Genomic DNA, 24,872 nt, shown 5'->3' with positions numbered 1-24,872 from the left:
ACATAGACTAGTCGCACTGATCAGTGACACCAGTCTGCTTCGATCTTGAGAGAAGTGAACATTGACATAATCAAATGACTCGTCACTTTTTATTCTTTGCGGTCCTTTGTTGGATCGCTACCCATTCGGCCATGGCGGCTAGGGTAGCGGTTGTCTTAACGGATTCGAAAATGGACGACAAGGCCGGCATTGCTGTCGCACTTATGAAAACCGATATCAAGAACCCTGTTAAACCTCAATACGACCGCGTTATCTTAGTCTTTACAGGCGCTGAAGAACGCAGCAAGATGGCCCTTGCGATGTCCGATTATCTTAACCGCGCTGAGAAGCATCAGCCTGCCTTACCAGCTGGGTGGGAAACACGAACTGCATGGTTTCAGACAAAGACCAACGTTCTGGGCCAGGCAGCGCCCCACGAAAGCTGGTACAAGAACCTTCGACCTACCAAAGAGCTCCCCGTGGCAACTGGAGAGTCTTTAGCAGCAGAAGTCGCCAGGGTTGGCAGAGGTTCTTTCGTGGACGTCTTCCAGGTCGCGCCCTGCGAAGATAATGATGTCTGGGATTTCATCAATGCATTACCCAATATCAATGTCTACCATATCTTCTTTGGTTATAATTCCCGACAAGGTATCGCCACCGACGATATGACCCGAGCGAGTAGACTAGCTCTATCACAGAGGCAAGTTCAGTTTCACAAGACCCTACAGGCCCGCCTCAGCGACAAACATCCCAGCGCTCGGGTGATTTTTACCCAGAACGTCCCATCCTTCGCCAACGCCGGAGCCGGCTCTCAGGATCTGTCTTGGTGTAGGAAGTATTTCCCTGAGGAAGACATCTTAATGGCGCTGCGGGATCCTTTCTGGACCGGCCTCATCATCCTAGCCAACAAGTACGCAGAAAAAGCGACGAAACTCCAGCAGATACCCGTTTCACCTGAGGAATTCATGACTCAAGTCGTCTCTGCTCGATTGAAGGAGACGACTCTGCGAGTACAAATTCTGAAGATGCTGGAGAGTGCTGTTTCAAATCAACAGTTTGCACAGGACTCGCCAAGATGTAAGTTATTATTAGTCGTCTTTCGAAAGGACTAGATCACTAACACTCTTCTGTTAGCTTATTCTCGTGTTCGCGACATCTTAGTCGAGGAGTTCACCGGAAAGCCAGCACCAACTTTGGAACTGGGAGACGCAAATCACATGGCGATCGTCTTGCAGTATCTTGACAACGAGACCAAGGACCACAATAGTTACGCGATGAGACTTCTGCCGGCCTTGTGTGACACTAGTGAGGAAAACCCCACTCAACCTCCCCGGGTCTCAGCAGGAGCGCCGGCTGCTCAAAGTCCAGATGGATGGGTTCTTGCAGGGTGTGATATCCAAGACACGAGAGGATATATAGAGGGGCTATTCCAAGAGAATGCACTGCCGTGAATGACTTTATGGCGAGGACATAATACTAAGGTAGCTTGGAATATTATTCCCACGACAAAGCCAAAATCAGGAATTATAAAGCCGCCAATGCGCAAGTGTGTAACATACATATATATATTCTAGGACTTTCTCTGAGACTCTACATCTTGTCATGGAGCGCGAACTTACTCTTCCCCCTTAAAGCATTGCCGTACTTGAAGAACAGCCATGGGAAGGGCATCATAGCAACTGTAAGGAATGCAAGAAGACTTGTTGCCCACTGGTGACCGAGTCTGTCATACATCTGCACGCCAAATAATGGAAACGCAGCTGAAATCGCACAGAGTTAGACAACTGAAAGGCTCGTGGCTTATTGAGAAAACAAGACTTACCAGAGAACAGGCACCTAGTCAGTCCATTAGACGCCAGTGCCGATGCAGAATACTTTGCATACGCATCAATCTGAAAGTGTGGTCAGCAAAAGAAACTCTTGAGATAGAGGGACACATCTTCAACGTACGAGGAAGGTATAAATGCCAGTAAAGGCTAGAACCGTTCTGTAGCATTGGACCGGTTAGCTTTCATCTGACAAAGAACTTCCTTGTCTCCGATGAGATGATAAGTGTGAAGGAACGAGAGAATTCAGGCCTCTCCAATCAATTTTTGCATGTTCATTGGAGTCAATAGACTTACCCGCAGCCGAAGACGCCGGAGCCGATGATTGGTACTATCCAATGGATATTGGGACTTATCGTCCAGCCGAACCAGAATAACCCGATCGGTATCAGGAACCCGCCCAACATAGCCGGCGGTAATCGGAACTCCGGCTCACTAGTCCCGTGCTTCTCCACAAGTCGCGTGCGGATGTTGGACCAGACTGGTGATGATGCTGCAGCCAAGCACATGCCTACAATAATGCCAAGGAATGTAAGACCACCTTGCCATAGGTTCATCCCATACTCCGTTCGGAAGAGGCGCGGGAACGCCAGAAAGAACAAGTACAGTATAGCCAGTAAGATTGCCGAGTATACGTTAAGGCAGAGGCACATAGGCTCCAAGAAGTTGAACTGTAAGGGTCGTAGCATGGAGGCTGCTATGATGGAAGCCTTCGACGGCTGAACATCTCCGCTCTTCTTCTCCATCGGCGCTCTATACCGGTCATCGCCAGTTTGCTGGCGGAGGTGCTTGGCCTTCATGTATAACCTGATTGGATGAAAGGTCTCGGGCGTGAAAAATACAATAATGGCCATCAAAATCGAAGACCAGATGATCATGATATAATAGGTCCATCGCCAATTGATGTTGTAGTTGATGAATCCGCCGACTATTGGGCCCACGCAAGGCCCCATGAACGGCACTAGCGACACAAGAGACATGGGGTGTTGGATTTGGTGTGGTAGGAAGATGTCGCCCACGGTCCCTCCTGACACTGAGAGGAAGGTACCGCCAAAGGCACCACTGAAGAATCGAGTAACCAGTATGGTTTGAATGTTCTTTGCAACTGCTGATGGAATTGTCGAAAGTATGAAAAGAGACCATGTCCCGAGGTAGATGGGACGTCGTCCGTAATACTCACTCAAAGGACTGATCATTGGTGGCCCGAAGGCAATACCCAAGAGGAACGTTGACAGTCCGAGAGTGGAGACAAGAGATGATGTGCCAAATTCGGCATTCATCTGGGTGTATGTGGATGTGTATGCTGAGCTAGTGCAGGTACTGGATGATCCGATGGTCAGTATCAGCTACATTTGGAATAGACTAGAGGCTGCCTTCGGGGGGTTCTACTTACACGCAAATCGTTACATTGCACAGTATTGTAACGATGGTCCACTTCCGAAACAGTGGCATGCTGTGTGGGCAAAAAGGGTCGTCGATCCCATTAAAAGATACCTCGAAGGAATCCCGGTCGGTGGGTGGCCATGCCGAAGGCACGGAATACTTCTCGGCGTCATCGCCCGACTGGGAGTCGTAATTATCGCTGTCCATCTGAGCGAGACCTGAGAATTTCGTGGTTGTCAATACTGGGAAGAGAGTTCAGACGCAAGATATTCAAGCCGCTGATGTTCTGAACTGAACATAGTATGAATCGCTAGATAGGGCAGGCCCGACGGTCATTGCTTCGGTTGGACACGGAGCCTGCTTCCTTTTGAGGACGAGCAACCACGAGAACAAATTTACAGCGTTTTACCCTAATGACTCTTGAGCAAATCACAACGAATAATGTTGAAGAACGCGAAGCAGCTAGGTCTTTTATCGAGATATTGACGGCTTTCGGCATTTGGAGCAAAAGTGCGGAGAGCCAATGGGATTATACGGATTTGTCCCATCTCCCAAGACACCTCGGTGTCTTAGGCGATCGGCACAAGACGCCGGACCGAGGCCGGGCTCTTAGCATAGAAATAGTGCCTTTTTCTCACATTCATCACACTAGGCCTCAGAGTCTCATGCAATCCACCGACCTATACGGAATGCAAGGTAATATTCCTGTATCTGATTCATGTTGTCGGTATCAATATGCACGGCTCCTCGGGTGCAAAGCCGATCAGCAGACATTTACTTGAAGGCCCGAATACTACAGCTCTTCCGAAAGCGATGGCTTGTCCAGAAGACCTTCATCCAACATCGCACTTCAAACTCACTCAGCACCCATCCTCAGTCATAAATATTTCTAATTGAGACTCACGGGTCGTAATGGACCAAAGTATCCTGCGCTCCCTCAGAAGCAATGTCGTAGAAGTCCTTGCAGTCTGAGAAGGAAATCTTGGGCTGTCCGGCGTAAAACTCATCAAACTTGGTATCAAGTGCATCCCGGAGGTTCTCGACGCCACCTTCAGGGTGGATGTGCTTCCATGGAAGCCTGCAAGTCTCGGCCTTGCAACTCTTGAGGACCAATAAAAGGGCATCAAGACGGTCTTGGACGACGGACAAGGGACGATCGAGAAGCTGACCTGAAGCGCTTCCGGCAAGGTTGTTCATCTGACCTGGGTCCTTCTATAACAGGAGTGAGTAACTGGTCATGATTTATGGACATCCACTCCTAGAAATCAGACTTACCTTCATGTCGTAAAATTCGCGTTCGTTGCTGCACCAAACTGAGTAGAACAGGCTATAACTGTCGCCGAGAACACGCATAGCCTTGTAAGTGTTGTTCGCAGATGCTAATAGGACGTTAGTGCCAAGTTGCTTGCAACGATGCAATATGAATCAAATGAACTGACCTCCGCCAAACGCGTCATATCCGCGTTGAGTACCCCAAAACTCAACATTGACGTGATCATGCTTAGGGTCATTCTGGGCCTTTTGGATCCCATTCTCAGAGAAGGGAATAGGAGAACCATCAAAGTCGTCACGTAGGGTGATGTTAGCCAACGAGAAGATCGTAGGAGCAATGTCGGTGTGGGTTGTGACAAAGTCCACAGTCTTGCCCTTTGGCACGCCGGGGCCGCGGATCAAGAAGGGCACGTTGATGTCTTCCTCAATCGCGCAAGTCTTTCCTGGCTTAAGACGATGCTGTCCAATGTGGAAGCCATTGTCAGACGTGAAGATGACGTAGGTATTGTCGAGGACACCGGCTTGATCGAGACGCTTGACGATGGCGTCAACCATTTCATCAACGGACTGCAGTGTTTGGAGACGGCGGCGGTAGTAGTTATCACCGTATGTTATCTCGGTGGCGTTCAGCTGGGGGATGATGAGACCCCAGTTGGCCATGCTCGGCTATAAAAGTAGCGTAAGCGACCAACGACCTGGATCAGGAAGTCGATAGTCTTACCTTGTCAGGGTTAAAGTTGTAAGTGCGAGGAACAGTCACGTTTGAGAAGGGGTTTTTGTGCCTCTTCGCGGGGATGGGTGGTGTCGCACCAGCACTGGTCTCGCCGCCAAGTCCGTTGTTGTGAGGACCAATTGGTGCAACACCCAAGAAGAAAGGCTTGCTGCCGTTGAACTTGAGAGCATCATCCAAGAAGCCGAGAGCTCTTTCGGCAACCAAGTCGTTACTGTACTCGCCCGGGAAAGTCTGAGGTGGGCTCTGGTTTCTCTGGAACGTTGCATTCAAGTAGAGATAGGTGTTGGGATCTAGAAGGACTAGGCTAGAGTTAGCAATGAAGCCCCGAATTCTAGGTGTTGTCAATGACTTACAGTCACTCCCAGTCCAGCCCTTGGGGAAGGGATTGTTCCAATTTTGGGTAGAGTGAGAGTTGAAGAGCTTGCCGGTGTAATACGTGTTGTAGCCAGCGTCCTGAAGCCAGACAGGAAGATACTTGTCGTTGTAACCTTGGGAGACAAATTTCGGGTAGCCACCTATGAGGATATTCAGACTATTGTCACTCTATTGGCAGTAGATGCTTACGACTTACCGTGAGGGGGAGTAACATATGTGACATTGGTGTTGTGCGCCGCTTGCCCCGTCAACAAGCTGACACGAGATGGACAGCAAATTGCGATCGTGCAAAAGTGTTTGCGATAGTATGTTCCCTGCTGAACAAAATGCTTCTGAACATAAGGCATGTAATCAAGGGAACCGAGTTGCTCGTCCTGATCATCAGTCAAGATGAAGACAATGTTCGGCTGACGCTGCTGCACGCTCTGAGCGATGACAGCGGAGGCACCGAGGGCCAGTGTCGCCAACGTTGGCAGGCTAAGAATTGGCAACATGGTGAAATGTGAAGCCTGTGATCTTGCAACTTCACAGATATCTACTCCAAAACCAAGCAGGAACAGAAAAGCCGCCTTGAGATCGAGATATGTGCTTCCAGGCACTGCAAAGTAACTGTTATATGTCGCGCGTTAGTGTTATGAGTGACGCAGCACCTCCATTGCCGGCTCCCACATTTCAGTAGACTACAACGGCAGGAACCTTCCCCTAAAAGCTAGTAAGAGAATCAAGCCTGAGCGTGTTGCGGTGTTAGCCCACGGGGCCCCGGTAGCTCGGTGGTATCGCTGGTGGGTCGTCGGACGGCGCCCGCTCATCGGTCGACCAACCGGCTGGGCTCCAGGTCAGCGAAATGGGTATTTCGACAATGTCAACGGCATTCGCAATCGGGTCTTGCGATTTCGTCATTTCGTCCGCTAGCCTATCTGAACCACGATCACCACCTTATCATCATTAAGAAGACCATTTTTTCGGAGCTGGTTCCAGTTCGAGGTTCAGAGCAATATGTCGGGGCTCCGCTCTGAACCGAAGAGACAGCATGGAACGACATGGCAGACAGCTGTCTTAGTCAAGGCTCTTCACATAAGGTAGGTAGTGAGACGCCATCATCTGAGTGCAGTCAAGTAACATACACTACTTTTTATTACCAACAAAGTGGAACAGGGCGAAGATGAACTTGACGATGAACATGACCTCGATTGGTGCAAATGGGCTCAGCGATTGAGAGATTGCATCATTCACCCAGTAAACTAAGTCTATGAGCATTTTGCCAGAGCAACCGAGCAAGGCTCATTGGCTGTGAAACCGCCTATGAATAACCTTAAAGGCTTCCCGGCTCTTCGGGTCACATTTCAGAAGCGGGTGGTAAGCCTTTGCTAAGAGGGATTCATAAAGGTAGGATGCCTATCAGCAGTTTTGGCTCTTGTTCCTGTGTCTTGCTCTTCGGCGGCACAGGGCTTGAGTCGGGGTCCAAGCCAATCCAGCTGAAGCAATCGATCTCGCAAAGCTGTGATTGTTGCAAGCCCAAGAAGGGTTGCAGAACGTGTACTTATATCCTGTGAAGTGGTAAGTGAGTCACTACACTGATACCCCGATTGTTAGCATATGCTGGGACTTGGAAATTCCATTATCTTTTTACAAGCATGGCTACAAGAAGAAAAGTACATGCACACAGCTAGAATGATTCGTATTACTGCAATCTAGTCTCCTGCCCAGACCCCAGGGAATCGTTAGCAAAGCAAATGTGGGGTAATAAGGAAGATGTTGAAAGCTTCTTCACCAACCCCGAGTAGCATCGGAAGTTGGTGAGGGGAAGAAAACTTGATGCGCACTTGAAGCTTTGTCAAGCTTTTCCCCATAGAACATTGTAAAGGTTTAGATTCAATGAGAGCTTCTTGGCTTCTATGAAAGTCTTCCTAGGTAGCATTACGAACTTCTGAGGCATTTGCAAACCATCGCGATTGCCCAGGACGCATTCTGACTGCGCACGGGAAAGCGTTCATGAGACGAGATGCAGCTTCCGCCGTCAACCTGCCCAATCAGCGATTGGTCAGCAGATCTGGCCGGCTGGCGCAATGGTAGCGCATCAGACTTCTATCTCGTCCGTGACGTGTGGTTATCTGGGGGTTGTGGGTTCGAGCCCCACGTTGGTCATACTTTTGTTGTTCGGCGTTCTAAAAGCTGTTTTTGTGAAGCGGACATTCAACACAGGCGGAATTTTTGAGCCAAGCATGAAAATTGCTTTGTCATTCTGTAGAAGAACTCCTCAAAGTGTTGCCTGCATTTCTGAGAGTACCGAAAGTCAATTGGATCGAGGCGAAACTGAATTGGTGCTTGCCCATACGGATAGTACCCCTGCTTGCAACGCAACTAGGATGACTTGATAATTTGTCATGGGATGCTTAGAGGTACATAGCGATGCCTTTTCAGAAGCTTTCGAAAGCTGACAGCTTGCAAATTGTAATAAGAAAACAGTTCAAGTTGCGGAGCTCAAGTGTTGTCTTTTCTATTGCTTAAGGTAGGTACCCTGGTACGAGTTGCCATGTCAGGGACTGCTTTCCTTAGGTATCTACCTGTGTTCAATGTTATCGACGTCATGCCGATGTACCCTGGTGTGTCTTCTCTCAGCAACGTCCGCGTCCGGCGCTGGTGGTGCGGGTGGCCACTCACCGGGCTCTCACCGAACCGACCCACTTAAATCTCCATTGTCGCATAATCGTCAACCGTCCGCGTCAAGCTCCGGCTCAGCTTCCTTTCCCACGGCAAGCTCCAGAGCCCGAATCACAAAATGGTACGTCCTCATGCGCCTCCTCAAATATGCAACACGCGGCAATTGTCGCGCAGCTGTCTCGTGCAATGAACTGTAAGCGTGCTGGCTAACGCAGCTATCACAGTTACCCCTCGGTCTCTTGAACGCCGCCCAAGGGCACCCTATGCTCGTCGAGCTGAAGAACGGCGAAACACTCAATGGCCACCTGGTCATGTGCGATACCTGGATGAACCTCACATTGAAAGAGGTTGTTCAAACGAGTCCGGTACGCGCCGCCCGCGTCGATGCATCGCCCCCATACCCCGCGCCAGACCACTGACGAGTACATAGGAAGGCGACAAGTTCGTCAAGATACCCGAAGTCTACGTCAAAGGAAACAACGTACGGAAACTCAGATAGCGCAAGTCCCAATCACGAGCGACATGCTGACGAAGCCCTAGATCAAATACCTACGAGTACCCGACGACATCATTGACGTTGTGAAGGAGAACCAACAGAACCAGCAAGGAGGATTCCGCGGTGGCAGAGGTGGATCGAGAGGAGACCATGGCGGCCGCGGAGGTGACAGAGGTCGGGGCAGAGGCCAGGGCCGTGGAGGCAGAGGAAGAGGTAACCGTGGTGGTGGTGGCGGTGGTGGTGGGCAATGATGATATCCCGGACACGATCATGACGAGCCCAGTTGATACACGGCTCCCAGCGGCTACTTTGCACGACTTGCAAGAAGATCGACGGCCATCTGAAGGCTACAGACATCCACATTGGACGTCTCGCACGAAAAGGAATTCGATTGCGGATGCCATTCGGAATTACAACGCCATTGGATCAGCATTGCGTTATCGGCCTTTGGCCGCCCGCCTCGGGAGCACGCATATCAACATAATCATTTTACGTTCAAAAAGCAAGAAAATATTCTCATGACGCGATGCTTATCCATATGCCAGCCGTGATGCTTGTGCATGCTCGTCGTCTATCGCGAAGCGCAATCAATGTCGGGTGAGTCACGTGATCCACTTTTGCACCGGGATTAATTCGGTGAGAGAAGCTCCGAAAAGTGCAAGCTGCAGCTCTCCAGAATTTGTATCCCCCGTGCCCAGCCGCATTGCCAGCTCCATGTCGGGCACTCGAGTAATTTTCGACGGCTTATGGCGCTGTCTCTGCCCCTCTGTCGATACGCAAGCTGCGGCCAGGCTCCTCAATACACAGACTGTTCCCAGAACATCGCTTGCGACGCGCCAACGAAGTCACCTTGTCCCATCAACCCGCCATCCTGCGAATCGTACACGATGTCGAAGATACACAACCGCCACATCTTCGGCCGTGCAGGCAGAAGGACACTCGAAGCATCACGATAGCGAAGAGCTAGTTGAAGTTGACGCAGCTCGACAAACAGAAGAGTCGGAATCCGTGGACGACAATCTCCCCGCCGTGAACGAGCAGCTCCGAGCAGCCTCGCTGCCTGCAATCCTGGATGCCTTGGAGGTCCTCCGGGGCCAACCCAAAAGTTTTAAAAAGGTCGCAACAATCATCACATATCTAGTGCGGGCTAGAGGCGTTGAGCTCAGCCCAAAACTCTACGAAGACTTGATCGTGGCTACGGCCGATGTTCAAGGATCGGCGGCGTTCCTAGCACAGCTTTTTGCGGAGATGAAACGACTGCAGTTCACAACTTCGCCTTCAATATCCCATGCCGCGTTAGCTGTATGTTTCCTCAAGACGAACCGAATTGCCCCTTGCGCTGACGACGATAGGCTCTCGCGATACATCCTGATTACTTACTTCGAAACGAGATTCTTGCAGCCATGAAGCAGTCGTGGACTGAGGTCGATATCCCAGGACAGGCCCACGTTGCCCTTGGGCTACTCCGCGACGGTCAAATCGAGCTGGCTTTCGACGCAATAGAAAACCTGATTCACAAGCAAGTACCGATGGCTTCATGGGTCTTTGACATCTTCATTTTCACCCTCGCCCAGCGCGGTTTCATAGATGAGGCGATCAAGCTGGCACATGGCAAGGTTCACTCTTCTGATGGCGAGACAGATGTTGCGTTGTGGTATTCACTGCTCGACAATTGCTCCGAGGCGTACCACTACGAGGGCACGCGATACATATGGGGCAGGATGCTGGAGAAGGATAAGGAGCAACTTTCGGACGGGGTGCTTCTCAACATTATCAACACGGCTACCAGGCAGAACGACTATCAACTTGCCACAGGGGCTGCGCGGCTCGTCACGCAGAGGGGTGGAAAACTGGTTGCGCATCATTACGAGGCGCTGATCGAATGCTACGGCGGAGTCGGAGATATCGTGAGCGCATTGCGGGTCTTGTGCATCATGTTCAAGGCCATCTCAGTTGCGCCATACGCCAGCACCCGTCCAATCTACCAGAGAATCAAGAAAGAGCCAGAGAGCATCGACCCGGCTCTTAACACTCTTACTGAGCTTATCCGCAGCTACAAAGTCCCCATTGCCGCGCTCAATGTCATCATTGAAGCCGCTGTCGAAACACACGGCTTCGCGAAAGCGTTGGAGATCTACCAGAATGCGCACAAGTACACCGAGGCCAGCCCTAATCATGTCACCATTCGCTACGTTCTCCAAGCGTGCGAGGATACGGAAGCTCTCAAGGCTCTTGTTGCGCAAAACCCAGAGTTGGCCCTCAAAGGCGATCGCACTGTCTTTGCCAGGGTTGTGCATGAGTACGCCGTGGCTGGTGAGCTGGACCTCGCGTACAAGTGTGTGAGATTATTCGGCGAAGCTCCTGCGCCGGTTGAGGGGCAGCAACCCGAACTGGACAGTTTTTGGATAAACAGGAAGACGCTACTCACCCTCGTCAGGAAGTCCCTTGACGTGCAGGACGTGCGGGTTTGGTGGTTGATCGAGCAGGCCGAGAGACGGAATATGGACGTCCAGTCGGGCTTGTCGAAGGTGATGGCATCCGTTGCCGACGAGATCAAGAGAAGTTCTGGATTGGACCGAGAGGACACCGAGATGACATATCGCTTCCCATCATAAAATGGCGGGTTCTTGTATATGTTGTATTACCAAGAGCACTCGCATAAACACCTCTTGAGAGAAGGTGTGCCGCACCCGGATTTACCCGCGGCGGCTGTATACTACACTTTGGCACAAGCCAGTCAAAATTGCGTTGCAGAAGTTTGCAATCACCGACCAAGTCTTGAATACCATTTGTACTCATACGGAGTGACTCATTGTCAGCTTATAGCGTCGCAACCTTATCCCGACCACCGTGGAACACACCGAGAGGCACCGGAGGTTATCTATGTAGCCGATTCCATCAATTTGGATCCGGCCTACAACCCAGCATGCAAGCCCACCGGGCCAATGTTTGACAATTTCTCAACGCGCTAATTGCGAACACCAGCATCCCTTCGTTACAAGCCCTTTCCACTGTGTTAAAGAAGCACTCGCTGTTCCATTACATCATCATAATTTGGTTTCCATTGTCTCATCAGACGACGCAAGCCATTCAGCAGTGCCTTAGGAAACAAAGCTGGCACCCTGCCGAAGGCTTTGGTGCCGCCGACTGCAAGGCACTCTTCAACGGCTTGGCAAAAGCCATCGATTAATTAGTCAGGATGTGGCTCGGAGAGAAGACATGCCATCTCAAACACAAGGATCGTGCAGACCAAGTGGCTGAATCATCCGTGGGATGGCATTCAGTTCAAATTTCGATCCAGCTAGACTTAAGGTTCTTGACCAGGCAGCCAATCAGATGCTGCATGGACGGTGATCATTCAAGGGTTCCGGAGCTCGCTGATAAATCGACCAAAAGCCGGACGCGGATTAGTGATAATCTTGAGTATTGTCTGCTAGCTCGTCTTCTCCCATTCACCTCCACGGAACGGACTGGCACTAGCAGCGAGTACTTTCGCGATGTGTATGCAGAGGCTATCTCCTTGACTCTAGCTCCTAATTCCAAAGCCCGCCAACTCTGCGGCACGCCATCTCGTTGTCCCTCAACGTCATGTCAGCCCTAGCACCATGTCTCCCTATCACTCTGGTCGGCAGAATCGACGGGGACGCGCCAACTCCAAACGGACGAGAACGGACAAACCAATACCCTGTTGACACGGCACGCACGTTTAGATCTTACCATGCCCCAGGGAGAGACAGAGATTTACGACGCCTGCTTCCGCGGGGCCCCCCACCCCCTTCTTCTCTCTCAAACGAGATAGGTACCTAGCCATCTGCACCAGACGGCTGGTTCGCGCCTATCTCATTCCGGCGCATTCGAGAAACTTAAGCCCGGCTGTGATTCATAATGCCACACGTGCTAGAGTCGCGCCGCATCGTAGTTATCGCTCGTAAGCCCGATGCCGTGGACGGACCAAATTTTGGTCCTGATCGGTCATCAGGCTAGTAGTCATGTTGCTTCTTTGGCGTTTGAGTGTTGTCGACGCCAATGTCTGCTTGGCAAAGGTTGAGATGATGGCCAGTATATTAGAAGACATGATGTCGGTATCATCATCGTCTGTTTTCTTGTCAATCCACACACTTATGTTTCCAGGCTTATACCCTTAGCAACTGAAGACATCTCAACCGCTTCAGGCGCAAGTTAATCCCCAAGAAGTAATCTAATATCCCAACGCCATCAACGTTCTATACATCACATAATCTCAAGCCACATCATCATCATCATCAGCCGTTTCAATGGCGCAGTTAATTCGAGATGCCCCTGTGGGCCAAATCATCCGCTTCATCACACGGAACAAGTTCCTCCAATACCCGGAAGAGAAGACTGGCTTCCAACTCCCGCAACAATGGCTTGACGTCCTCAATTCTGAGAAGTCCAGCCCGGCAGATGCAACCCCAGCCGACGCCGGCGCATCACCCCGATCCTCCGAATCGACCCACGCCGCCGATGAAGAAAATATGCTTTCACAGAAAGAAGTCGAAGACGCCGCGCCGTACGGCACCTCGCTCCAGCGGACTCGGAGCCGGGAGGAGACGATCCCATACACTGCGGACCGGCTCGAGGTCGACGAGATCCACGAGATCCAAAAGACCAAGAGCATCCCCATCGCACCGAGAAAGACCAAAGATGGTGCCATCCTGGTGGATTGGTACTTTAGCGACGATGCTGAGAACCCGCAAAACTGGTCTAATGCGAAGCGCGGACTCATCGCTGCCATTATCTGTATCTACACCTTTGTCGTCTACATGTCTTCAGCGATTTACACGCCCTCCATAGAGGGCGTCATTCACGAGTTCGGCGTCGACATGACTGAGGTTTCCTTGGGTCTGGCGCTCTTTGTCTTGGGCTATGGTATCGGTCCTCTGCTCTTCTCGCCGCTCTCTGAGATCCCCCGCATTGGCCGTAACCCGATTTACATCGTCACCATGTTCCTCTTCGTGATCGTGTCGATTCCCGCCCCTTTGGCTAGCAACTTCCCCGGGTTGATGGTTCTCCGATTCCTGCAAGGTCTCTTCGGCTCGCCGTGTCTGGCATCAGGCGCTGCGTCTCTGGGAGACATGTACAGCCTTCTCAACCTTCCCTATGCCCTCATTGCTTGGGTAAGTAATTCTCAAATTTGACACCCATCATACGATACCATCATACTGACTCTTCCGATAGGTGTCTGCAGCATACTGCGGTCCAGCTCTTGGGCCCCTCTTGTCAGGCTTTTCCGTCCCCGCCATGGGCTGGCGCTGGTCTCTCTGGGAAATTCTTTGGGCCGCCGCCCCCGTTTTCCTTGTCATGTTCTTCTTCCTCCCCGAGACCTCGACGCCCAACATCCTCCTCCGCCGCGCTCAGCGTCTCCGCAAGCTGACGGGCAACGATCGCTTCATGTCTCAGTCGGAAATCGACCAGCGCAACCTAAAGACCTCGGCCGTCGTCATTGACGCCCTCATCAAGCCCCTCGAGATCACAATCAAGGACCCGGCCATCCTCTTCGTCCAGGTCTACACCGCCATCATCTACGGCATCTACTATTCCTTCTTCGAGGTGTTCCCCCTCGTGTACCCAGTCTACTACGGCATGTCCATTGGCGAAATCGGCCTCGTCTTCCTCTGCATCCTCGTCGCCTGCCTTCTCGGCATCGCCGTCTACGTCTCCTACCTTGCCTTTTACATGGTGCCCCGCATCAAGAAGTTCGGCTTCCCCATCCAGGAGAACCGTCTCGTACCCGCTCTCCCCGCCTCCTTCGGCCCCACCATCGGCCTCTTCATCTTCGCATGGACCGCATCCCCGGCCATCCACTGGATCGCACCCACCATTGGCATCACTATCTACGGCGCCACCGTCTTCGTCGTGATGCAGTGCATCTTTGTGTACGTTCCACTGTCCTACCCCCAGTACGCCGCCAGTCTCTTTGCCGGTAACGACTTCTTCCGCTCCGCCTTCGCCTTTGCTAGCATCTTGTTCGCCCGCCCCATGTACCAGAACTTGGGTGTCGCCCGCGGAACGAGTTTGTTGGGTGGACTTAGCACAATTGGTATCCTTGGAATCTGGCTGCTTTACTTCTACGGCGGTAGACTTAGGGCGCTGAGCAAGTTTGCGGTCTCGTCTGACTAAGGGGGTTCGGGACGAAATCTGGTCCTTTTGAGTGCAGCGTGGCTTTTGATGATGATGGCATAGCATGGCCTCGTTTCTTGTTTCCTTTTGCTTTCTATGGTCGCTAGAATCTCGAGAAATAGATCGATCAAGAATTAAGAGAGTAATTTCGCGAGCAAAAGTCCCACGCAAATGCCTTTGACGATGTGAATTGACTTTACAAATGGCGGATACTGGTCTTCCTATCGGATTGTACTAGTGACCACGCGATAAATCAACAGTCCTCGGATCACAAGGAATTCTTCAATCAACTTTGTGACTACAAGCCGGTACCGGATCTGAGCGACGCGATTCATGCCGAGTTTCTTCCGTCTCATCTATCTAGACCCATCAACCAGTCTGACTCCGCAACCTTACCATCGCGCAAGGGCACTAACCGAATTAGGGCATTATTTTGAGAAACTTGACAGTGCAGGGTTCCTGGCTATTGTGGCCAGCTCCGAAATGCTCTTCTCTGAGACGAGCTCAATTGCTATCGGCGTGTTCAATGCGATGTGGTGTTCCGCATACTTTAGGACTTGTTACCTGATAAGCCAGACTGAATACAGGCAATACCTAGAGAGATGACGACTGAGACGTAATATTTGATCCCGACACGAGCAGGGGAAGAGCAGGTGTTAGCAAGATGGACTAGAACGACGACGGATATAAAGTAGGGTGACCGCTTTCTAAGAGGAATGGGGTCGCAAGAAGCAGCGTCTGGTGCAAGCACGAATAAAGAATATTGAATTATGGCGAATCCCGAGGGAGCTACTTCCCGCCCATCCATTACCCGATGCGATGCAACGGATCCGTCAACCACAACAGAGAAGCTCGTCGAGATCATCAACCGTGATGGCGGCGTGATAGTGGAGAAGTTAATCGATCTCCATCTCGCCGCAGAGATCAAGCGAGACCTGAAGCCGTACTTTGACGAAGACATCCCAGACAAGTACGGCTTCTTCCCAGCAACGACGCAGAGAGCATCCGGTTTGCTGGGTATCTCAGACGCCTGTGTGGAGCTCGCGTGCAACCGCTTGTATACTGATGTCGCGAATGCTATGGTCTCTTCATCGTTCACCTTCTGGAGGGGCGACAAACAGAAGACTGTCAGCGGGAAGCCCATCATCTCATCGACAGTAGGATTCCGGGTGAATCCGGGAGGGAGGCAACAAGTGCTACACCGTGATGACAAGTGAGCGTCCGTCTTTATGTCGAAGCGGAGATTCTCTGACCTGAGGCTTGCAGTGATTATCATCCCCATGACAAGCAGATGCCCGTCCTGATCGGTTGCGTCACCGCCTTGACGAAAACAACGGCAGCGAACGGCGCGACTGTCGTGATTCCGGGTTCACACCTATGGGGTCCCGAACGTCGTCCGCTCGACGAGGAGACCATTCCAGCTGAACTTGAGCCCGGCGACGCCTTGATTTTCCTCGGGAATCTGTACCATGCGGGCGGAGGAAATGTTACCACGTAAGTGCATTGCCGGCGTATAGCAAGTAGGTATTCTTTGCTAAATTCTCATCGATAGGGATGAATACCGGGAGACTGTCGGCATCTTCCTGTGTCAGCCGACACTGCGTCCTGCAGAGAACCAGTTCCTCATGGTGCCGTTTGAGCGAGTGAAGAAGATGAAGCCGCAGGCACAACGTCTTCTGGGATATGGTTTATGCGAGCCGGGTGTTGGTTTCATGAAGTATCAGGACCCGATGCGAGTGCTCTTCGGTGTGGAGGACGAAGAGACAGTCGATTTCTAGTAGTCTACAGTCTCAGTTGGTAGGGCAGAATGAAGTTTCCGCCCCTATTCAAAGGACGTTGATATTGCTCATACCACAAGGACTCGCTGCCCTATGGCTTCTCTCATACGAGCGAGAGGACGCCAGTCGTTATCTTCGCCGGCCCAAAACTCCTTGAGAAAGTTCACCGCGTCCAAGTAATAACTGAAACGCGTGCCCTCATGAATTTCCATGAGCAAGCCCGCAATGATTTCTTGTCGTTGCCGATCTCCATGGCATTCGGTACCGGCAATGAACGTCGGCCAGGCTAGATTCTGAACGAAGGCAGCTAGGTCTTCGAATCCAGTCAGTTGGTCGAACAGACTGGCAACGGCCACAATGCGCTCCGAGGCGTGCTCGGTGGCGTAATCGAGGCACCTTAACGAGTAAAGTAGCCCCGCGTTATGATAAACCTCGACTAAGCGTATGAAGTCAAGAGACATGCTTGATCCTGCCAGTCCGAGTCGTCCGGCCGCCATCAACGTGGCGCCTCTTGCCTGCTCAAACTCGGATTGGATGAGAGGCATCGTCAGGCCGCTGCGTAAGTGCGATATTGAAGGGTGAGAATCAACAGCATCTGCCGAAACGAGCGTGATGCGGTGCAAGAAAGTCAGATACCTCGAAAACAGGAGATGCTCTGAGCCAGGTGCTGGTGTGACGGCGTTGCGTATGAGGGGCAGGTCACACGATGTCGTAGCTGCCAGTACATCATCTATAGCTAGTTGATTTCGCAAGAACGCAAACAGATCGCGGTTGTTGATTGAGCTCTGGCATTTGAAAAGGTTGACGATCGTCCTTGCCGCACGTCTGTGATCATCGGCGATTTGGAGGCGGCGACGGGCATTCTCGTAGTTGCACATGATGAGAATCGAAGCCAGCATCCATTCTGCATCAACCACGTCGCCATGGTCGTTCAAGTCATCACCCTTAATAAGCCGTGCCGTCATATCTTGGGCGCGGGTTTGGATTAGACGTAAGCACCTATCGCGAGCATTCTCAGCAACGGACTCATCAGGCACCGTCATGGCGCCGTGTTGAGCCGCGAACGCCATGATGGCGAAGCCGACTGCTGGTTGATTCGCGGCTAGAGGAACAACCTGTGTTCGGTAATGGTTTTCGTCTGAGTCCATCCATACCATCAGACCGGCTAAGTTCAGTCTATAATAGTCCATGAACACGCTTGTCAGGGAGTCGGGATACTTGCAAGGTCGAGTTGCTTGAGCGATTGGCGCATTCAGAACGACAACCGAACTCATGAAGTCTTTTCTTTTGTCTAGCTGGGATCTTTCAGTGAAGATGTCTTTCGAGTCCTCTTCTCGAAATGCGGCCTTATCTTCAGAAGACGGCCTCGTTGGGACGGTTCGGCCCCGCAGGTGTCCCCTTGCGGCAACCCCTTCCACCCATCGAAGTCGGCGGTCATAGCCAGGACATGGAAGTCCTTTCTTGTCACACTTGGCGCAATGGGGTCGCCGTCGATCGCAGCGAATTCGACGACGCTCACAGTTGGCGCAGCCTGGGGGGCTAATCAGCACACGGCATTGGCGATCGGCCGAAGGAGGGGACGAGCAATTGACGCACCCTTGAGTTGCTTTGGGGGCACTTCCACAGTAGACTCAGCAGCACCTCTTTGAACTTTCCCCTTCAACATGCTGCCGAAATCCCATGGCTCCGATAATCGTGATATGAATTGTATGCGAATGAGTGTGCAATGCTCAGTGGAGCTAGCCCGCGGTTGAATAGGATTTATCAACTAATTGCGGGGGTCCTGTCCCTCGACCTCGTCTGGTCTCTGGCCACGTGCCGATTGATCAACGGAAGGGCGTCCGATGCTTTGAGTTGCGAGGCTTGTACGCTAAAACAACACCCTAAGAACAATTCAACGAACAGTACATATTCATGATGATCTAGAATTCCGAGAAGCAACTGAGACGTCCTGCCAAATAAGCACGCGCTCTACCATGGCATTTGTGAGCACATAGCGTTCGAGGCGAGTCATGTTGACTGGCCACCGAAGAGGAGGATTGAATTACCAAAGAATTACTACAGTGTCTCTTACTCCGTGGTAACATTGTTCCAATCGTTCGTTTATCCCGTCGGTCCAAGTTTTTCTACCCCTCACTATTTTATCTATAAGAGTAATAATAGGCGTTGTATCCATGCTTGCCATGCTGACTCAAAAAGAGCTGATCAATTGCGGCGTAAGCTGGCACCGCGTCTTGTCGCCTGCAGCTACCTTACCTCGCGCAGTTGCCAACTGTACCAATGGTCACTTAGTGCTGCCTAAAGTCTTGCATTTCTCAGCCTCCTTCTGAGCTGTGCCGACCCCTCCTTATTCTCCTCTTTCAACAGACGAGTGTTCGATATCCTGCTATCTACGTTCATCCAAGCTTTGTTTCAGCGAGCGAATCGCCATGGAAGATGACTACATCCAACAAGCCAGAGTCTCCCCACACTGGGTGTCCGAGGGTAACACCTTCTGGTATCGCCAGAACCTCCCAGCCGGTAAATTCGTCTTCATATATGTTGACGCCATAGAGAAGCAGCGACGTCCAGCTTTTGACCATGACAAGCTAGCAAAGGCGCTTCAAGAGGGAACCGACCAAAAAGATGGAGAAATTGACGCTTTCAAGCTGCCCTTCACATGGATCGACCTTGAAGCCGAGTCATCCTCCGTCCGATTTCTCTATGAGGGAAAGAAATGGCGTTTTGACACTGAAGCAAAACTCAGTGAATGGGAAGGTGCGCTCAATCTGCCTACGACGCCATTCATCTCCAAAGAACGTGCATCTGTGCACTCGAACCACTCCGTCACTATCACTTTTGTCAACAACAGCAAGGCAGACTTGAAGAAGTACTGGATAGACTGGGAAGGCAAGCCAGTGCTTTATGGAGGGATTGGAAGTGGGTTAAGCAACACTCAAAGAACTTATGCCGGCCATGTCTGGAAATTTGTCGATGAGTCGGAGACTGTTAAGGCAATCTACGCCACACCCGAAGAGATTGTCTCCTCTGTGATCATTGATGAAAACACGATGGATGAGCTCGGTCCTCGGGACTCAGAAGACGGTGTTAAAAAGAGAGATGGCGAGGAAACAAGCCCAAAGTCAGACTTGAGCGAGAAGGGCTCGCCCCACCTCTTTGTGCGAGGTTTTGACCTTTGGTGCCGGAATGCAGACAAGGAAGAGGTTCGTCTTTCAGACAACGGCGCCGAAGACAATCAGTATGATGATTCAAACATCTGGATATCTTCAGACAAGAAGTTTTGTGTCGCCTGGCAATTCGTCCCTGAGGAAGAGCACAAAGTGCACCTTCGCGACTCTGTTCCGAAAGATCAGCTTGAGCCGAAGCCTAAAAGCATCCGGTACCTGAAGGCTGGAGATCGCGTCAGAGTTGATCGTCCTCGTTTGTTTGACCTAGAAACGAAGAAAGAGGTCGTCACAGACGCTGCTTTGTTTCAGACCCCCTACGAACTTCGGAACATAGGATGGAGCCGTGATTCTTCGGAATATCGCTTCATATACAACGAGCGTGGCCATCAACGTCTACGTGTCATAGGAATCAATTCAGACGGCTTTGTTAGGGCTCTAGTTGAAGAGAGCAGTGATACATTCATTGACTACTCCACGAAGCTCAATCGACGTTTGATAAAAGATACCGATGAACTCATTTGGGCTAGCGAACGAGACGGCTTCAACCACCTTTACCTTTTCGATCTCCAATCAGGGAAGTTGAAAAGTCAGATGACAACAGGAAAATGGAATGTGAAAGATTTCGTTCGTTTCGACGAGGAAGCGAGAGTGGTTTGGTTCTCAGCTTGCGGAGTAGTCCCTGATCAAGATCCGTACTATACGCACTTGGCTCGCGTCAACTTCGATGGGACGGGATTCAAAGTGCTGACCGATGGAGATGGCACACACCACTGGACAATCTCTCCGGGGCAAGGATACTTTTTCGACACATGGTCGCGGGTGGATTCGCCCCCACGCACCACTCTGAGAAAGATGGAAAATGGAGAGCTGGTCGTACATCTCGAAGGTGACGAAGGGGATTCTCATCGTTTAGAATCAGACGGCTGGGTAGTACCTGAAAGATTTAACTGCCCTGGGCGGGACGGCGAAGAGTCTATCTACGGTATAATTGTTCGCCCTCCAGATTTTGATCCCAAGAAAAAGTACCCCATTCTAGAATCTGTCTACGCAGGCCCGCATGGGTTTCACGTACCAAAGGAATTCAGTGCCCTGCGTTCGCGCCGACAGTGGGCAGAACAGGGGTATATTGTCGTTCAAATTGATGGCATGGGGACGAATTGGCGATCAAAAAAGTTCCAAGACGTTAGTTGGAAAAATCTCAAGGATGCCGGGTTCCCTGACCGCATAGCCTGGATCAAAGCTGCAGCAGAGACTCGGCCGTGGATGGACACGAACAGAGTTGGGATCTTTGGGGGATCGGCAGGCGGACAGAATGCCGTGGGGGCACTTCTGTTTCATGGCGATTTTTACAAAGCAGCCGTCGCCGATTGTGGATGCCACGATAACAGAATGGACAAGATATGGTGGAGCGAGCAGTGGATGGGTTATCCAATCGACAAGGCATACGAGGATTCATCGAATGTGGTCCATGCTAGCAAATTGACGGGAGCGCTATTACTAATCGTTGCAGAGATGGACGACAACGTTGATCCCGCGTCGACTCTGCAGTTGGTGAATGCTTTGAATGATGCAGACAAGGACTTTGAGTTACTCTACATGCCTGGAGCTTATCATTGTTCAGGCAGGACCAAGTATGCTCTGCGGCGACAGGAGAAATTCTTCAGACAACATCTGCAAGCCTCTCAGTAGCAGCACGATCCTTCCAACTCAAGAGTCTGTTGAGAAACCCACTAGTTAAGAGGCATGTAGAATCTGCCACAAACAAGCGGTTACAACCCGAAGTTCAATCTTCCTGAGCTTGAAATTGGAAGACATTTCCTGTGATATGGGATCTCCCAACGCTAATTCTATTACGCTACTCTACAAATTATGATTTCCATGCCGGGCTCTAATACAGATGAAAGTCGAAAAGCTGCCGATGATGTCGGTGCAGATAAGCTCAGGTCGTATTCTTAGAAAGCACCCTGATGATCTCAGACTTTCCGTGCTCGAATCAAAACCTGATGCTCCGGATCTGGGAGCACGTTCACTCCAAATTCCACATTCTTGGATCGGGGTTGTCCATCTAAGTTCTTGATCTCATAGTTTAGAAGGAACTCCGCAAACATGAGCTTAATTTCGACATCGGAAAGGAATCTGCCCGGGCACGCATGCCTGCCGAAACCCCAACCAAGTTCCGTACGAGTGACGCTGACAAATGAGTGCTTGTGTGCCATCCCGTCTTGCTGGCGTTGACGGTACGACCGCATGCCATCGAACTTATGCGGATCGGGGTAGATGGAAGCGTCAAAGTTGATAGCGCTGGTTGGTAGTTCCATCTTGGTACCGGCAGGGATGTAAGTCCCGTCTTTTAGGGTCACAGGCTTCGTGGCCATGCGCTGGAAGGTAGCTTCGAACTCGTAAGAAACCGAACTTGATTCTGGTGGGAAGACGCCGACTTACTCAGATCAGGTGCATTCATTCTCAAACTCTCCTTCATCCAGCTGTCAATTTTCTTCATCTCAGCAAGTGACTTCTTGGTAAAGATGCCACCAGAACTCTCCAAAACCTCCACAACCTCCTGACGAAGCTCTTCGGTGTACTCAGGGCATGCGGCAAGATCGTATAAAACTTGGACCATGGAAGACGAGGTTGTGTGGATACTCGCCACGGCGAGAGTCATCTGCAGCAAGAGTTGTAGGTCCAGGTCACCGGCCTTATCTGCGTGTTCCCCGCTAGACAGGTGGTCGAGCATGGTGGGAGGGTTCTCCAGAGGTGCACCACCCAAGGCACTTTTCCTGGCAATGGAATTTGCGACAATTTCGCGCCCTTTGGCCCATTGTTTCTCCTTCTCTAGGCGTTCCGGTAGGAAGTAGGCGACGAACGGACGCAGGAAAGGAGGCCACTGCTTGAGAGCCGAGCCGTATTCGATTGCAGTGTGTACGAATGACATTGAGAGGTTGGTCCATGCGGGATTTCGGGCTGCTTCATCGCTATGCATGATTCTCGCAGACAGGATCGCCACAAGCTCGAAGAAGTGCTGATAGGGTTTTACTGGTGTCCAATCTGGAGGAAAATTAGGCAAAGTGATGTATGATAGGACCATGGATCTCACCTGTCGGAGATCCAAGAAATTTCGGAAGGTGTTCTTGGATCATTCCATGGAAGACAGGAACGTAAGCACCTTTTGCCTTGGTTAGAATTACGCTCCTGGAAGATTATAAAGAATTCAACAAACCCAAGCTGGGGTTCATCTTTGCTAGAATCTGATGTACCCCCCAAGCGTCGACACCTCCAATACCTGTGTAGTTGACCAAGGCATCCTAGAAAGCAATGTCAGTATACATCATGACTTATTGATAATGAAATGAACTTACATTGTCGATCGAGGCTTTGAAGCTCAATGCCGGGTGACTCTTCAGCTCATCGACACTTGCAAGGGGCAAGACGACTTTGACACCTACACAAAGTCAAAAACTTCTTCACCAGTTCTGCAAAAGAAAAAAAGTAGACATACCATCCATGGTGTCGATTCCAAAAGGCTTGCTTTTGAACTGACCAGCGCATTAGCTGTGAGACGCACTGCAACTGTTCTATTAGTCTACTTACCCGCTCATAGTACTTGTCGAGTAGTTTCCTGGCGTTTGCCCCGTATGACCGTTTTCTGTTGAGGATATCGGACACCTCTTCCGAAAGCGGCGTAGGTACTTTCAGTCTCCGGCTCAGGACTTGTGACAGTATCCCCAAAAGCAGCGATGAGAGTAGCAAAAAGCTTGCTGTTGAAGACAGATGATGCCAATTCAACAACGAAGCATCGATGCGAATCGTCGTGGGTAGTAGGGAACCCATTTTTCTTTGAGCTTGGGGTCTAAATACTTGAGGTTAGGCAGAAGGGATACCAAAAGTGCTTCAAGGAGAAAAGAACGCAAAATTGACTTCGAGCTCTGGCCGCCTTTGAAGCGATGAAGGTTGCAGGTTCGTCTTTACAAATGCTTAAAAGTTGAGAACTGGCTGTATTTGATTCATGAAGACACCTTTGGAAATTTTAATAGACCTTAAATAAGACCTTGGTGCAGCATGAACATCTTGCTACCAGGCGCTAGCTTAGACGATGAAGCACATCGTGGACTGGGTGGATCCGTGAACCGGACTAGCGCAGATCGACACCGCCCACTTCGAGGCGGACTCTCGGCACGCACCGAGTCCTTCATGCCAAGTAGCGAGCGCGTCATTCAGTTTCTAGAACCTCAAGTCTCAAGCATTTCTTATCTTGGTGGACTTCAGTGGAATCATAGATACTCCGCGTCTCAGTTCGGTAGCCGGCGGGAGAGTGCAGGTTTCATACGAACTCGAGGAAATGGTGGCACGCGCCGTTAAGTCTACTGTCAGCATTGCTTAGTGTCCATGTATGCCACAATCCAATATCTAAATTTCCACCGGTAAGTCTTTTCATGGGTTTGGTAGGCTGTGTGAGCATACTGCTCACTCCGAGAGCTTGCTACAAAAGCAGCTTCTCAGGCTTCCAATAAGCGAGTGTGTTACTTCCAAATGCTACCTTATACACGCAGTTCTACAGAATCTGGGAAAAAAATTTACTGCCTGCATGGTTGATTTTGGAGTGTATGGCCTCTGTTCACCGTCCCACTGATCTCAATTACAGATAAGAACTAGGCACAGGATTCAATGGTTTTGGTGCACTCCGTCGGGATTTGAATCAATACAGGTACAGATAACTACAGAATGCTTGTGTTACAATATCTCAGGCTCTACACCTTCCTGGACAGCATTAGAGATACTTGACCTGGAAGCGGATCTCACTTCGAAGGTCAGTGATTGTTTCTAGTTGTTGGTATCCGTATCACAGGATATTTGGTTCGAACCGTGGGTTGACGAAGAGATCAATTGAACTATATGAATTTCTGCGTGTGTGTAAAAGGGAGGTTCCAACCGTAGGTTGGGCAGGCCGCGATAATCGGAAGTATGGGCCGTAATTGGCCACTGCGCGGCCGGCCGTACGCCGAGGTCGAATTGGACTTCCAATCCGACACTAGTACTTGTAATGTAATGCCTGTAGGCAGTTGA

The 24,872-nt window shown here is 50.9% G+C and overlaps 10 protein-coding genes across 10 annotated transcripts; 6 read left to right on the top strand and 4 right to left on the bottom strand.

The window, feature by feature from the left end:
• Positions 1-170: 170 nt before the first annotated feature.
• Positions 171-1,430, top strand: CABS01_03604 (uncharacterized protein; the record flags this gene model as incomplete). The annotated part of the gene is made up of 2 exons (XM_060536979.1): positions 171-1,056; positions 1,114-1,430. The coding sequence occupies 2 exons, from the start codon at positions 171-173 to the stop codon at positions 1,428-1,430; spliced, it is 1,203 nt and encodes a 400-aa protein (XP_060391237.1).
• Positions 1,431-1,569: 139 nt separating this feature from the next.
• On the bottom strand, positions 1,570-3,395 carry CABS01_03603 (uncharacterized protein; the record flags this gene model as incomplete). The annotated part of the gene is made up of 6 exons (XM_060536978.1): positions 1,570-1,658; positions 1,802-1,871; positions 1,930-1,966; positions 2,103-2,910; positions 2,986-3,125; positions 3,199-3,395. 6 exons carry the CDS (start codon positions 3,393-3,395, stop codon positions 1,570-1,572), a joined length of 1,341 nt encoding a protein of 446 aa, XP_060391236.1.
• Positions 3,396-3,981: 586 nt separating this feature from the next.
• Positions 3,982-6,062, bottom strand: CABS01_03602 (sulfatase; the record flags this gene model as incomplete). Its single annotated transcript, XM_060536977.1, has 7 exons — positions 3,982-4,036; positions 4,093-4,400; positions 4,464-4,567; positions 4,628-5,126; positions 5,182-5,483; positions 5,547-5,708; positions 5,765-6,062. The coding sequence occupies 7 exons, from the start codon at positions 6,060-6,062 to the stop codon at positions 3,982-3,984; spliced, it is 1,728 nt and encodes a 575-aa protein (XP_060391235.1).
• A 2,285-nt stretch (positions 6,063-8,347) lies between these two features.
• CABS01_03601 (LSM domain-containing protein) lies at positions 8,348-8,976 on the top strand (the record flags this gene model as incomplete). The annotated part of the gene is made up of 4 exons (XM_060536976.1): positions 8,348-8,350; positions 8,454-8,594; positions 8,660-8,710; positions 8,770-8,976. 4 exons carry the CDS (start codon positions 8,348-8,350, stop codon positions 8,974-8,976), a joined length of 402 nt encoding a protein of 133 aa, XP_060391234.1.
• A 463-nt stretch (positions 8,977-9,439) lies between these two features.
• CABS01_03600 (pentatricopeptide repeat domain-containing protein) lies at positions 9,440-11,340 on the top strand (the record flags this gene model as incomplete). The annotated part of the gene is made up of 2 exons (XM_060536975.1): positions 9,440-10,027; positions 10,078-11,340. The coding sequence occupies 2 exons, from the start codon at positions 9,440-9,442 to the stop codon at positions 11,338-11,340; spliced, it is 1,851 nt and encodes a 616-aa protein (XP_060391233.1).
• A 1,270-nt stretch (positions 11,341-12,610) lies between these two features.
• On the top strand, positions 12,611-14,866 carry CABS01_03599 (major facilitator superfamily transporter; the record flags this gene model as incomplete). The annotated part of the gene is made up of 4 exons (XM_060536974.1): positions 12,611-12,653; positions 12,710-12,784; positions 12,992-13,863; positions 13,925-14,866. 4 exons carry the CDS (start codon positions 12,611-12,613, stop codon positions 14,864-14,866), a joined length of 1,932 nt encoding a protein of 643 aa, XP_060391232.1.
• A 770-nt stretch (positions 14,867-15,636) lies between these two features.
• CABS01_03598 (uncharacterized protein) lies at positions 15,637-16,644 on the top strand (the record flags this gene model as incomplete). Its single annotated transcript, XM_060536973.1, has 3 exons — positions 15,637-16,079; positions 16,133-16,360; positions 16,419-16,644. The coding sequence occupies 3 exons, from the start codon at positions 15,637-15,639 to the stop codon at positions 16,642-16,644; spliced, it is 897 nt and encodes a 298-aa protein (XP_060391231.1).
• Positions 16,645-16,712: 68 nt separating this feature from the next.
• Positions 16,713-18,310, bottom strand: CABS01_03597 (uncharacterized protein; the record flags this gene model as incomplete). Its single annotated transcript, XM_060536972.1, has 2 exons — positions 16,713-17,759; positions 18,197-18,310. The coding sequence occupies 2 exons, from the start codon at positions 18,308-18,310 to the stop codon at positions 16,713-16,715; spliced, it is 1,161 nt and encodes a 386-aa protein (XP_060391230.1).
• Positions 18,311-19,073: 763 nt separating this feature from the next.
• On the top strand, positions 19,074-21,500 carry CABS01_03596 (uncharacterized protein; the record flags this gene model as incomplete). Its single annotated transcript, XM_060536971.1, has 1 exon — positions 19,074-21,500. The coding sequence occupies one exon, from the start codon at positions 19,074-19,076 to the stop codon at positions 21,498-21,500; it is 2,427 nt and encodes an 808-aa protein (XP_060391229.1).
• A 284-nt stretch (positions 21,501-21,784) lies between these two features.
• On the bottom strand, positions 21,785-23,639 carry CABS01_03595 (uncharacterized protein; the record flags this gene model as incomplete). The annotated part of the gene is made up of 7 exons (XM_060536970.1): positions 21,785-22,200; positions 22,254-22,856; positions 22,906-22,974; positions 23,029-23,113; positions 23,168-23,250; positions 23,308-23,344; positions 23,400-23,639. 7 exons carry the CDS (start codon positions 23,637-23,639, stop codon positions 21,785-21,787), a joined length of 1,533 nt encoding a protein of 510 aa, XP_060391228.1.
• Between the last annotated feature and the right edge of the window lie 1,233 nt (positions 23,640-24,872).

Source organism: Colletotrichum abscissum, assembly GCF_030869225.1.
Source record: "Colletotrichum abscissum strain IMI 504890 chromosome Unknown Scaffold_7.1, whole genome shotgun sequence".
In the NCBI taxonomy this organism is placed as follows: Eukaryota; Fungi; Ascomycota; class Sordariomycetes; order Glomerellales; family Glomerellaceae; genus Colletotrichum; species Colletotrichum abscissum.
Note: the sequence above shows the minus strand (reverse complement) of the source record. Positions and strands in the feature narration are given on the sequence as shown.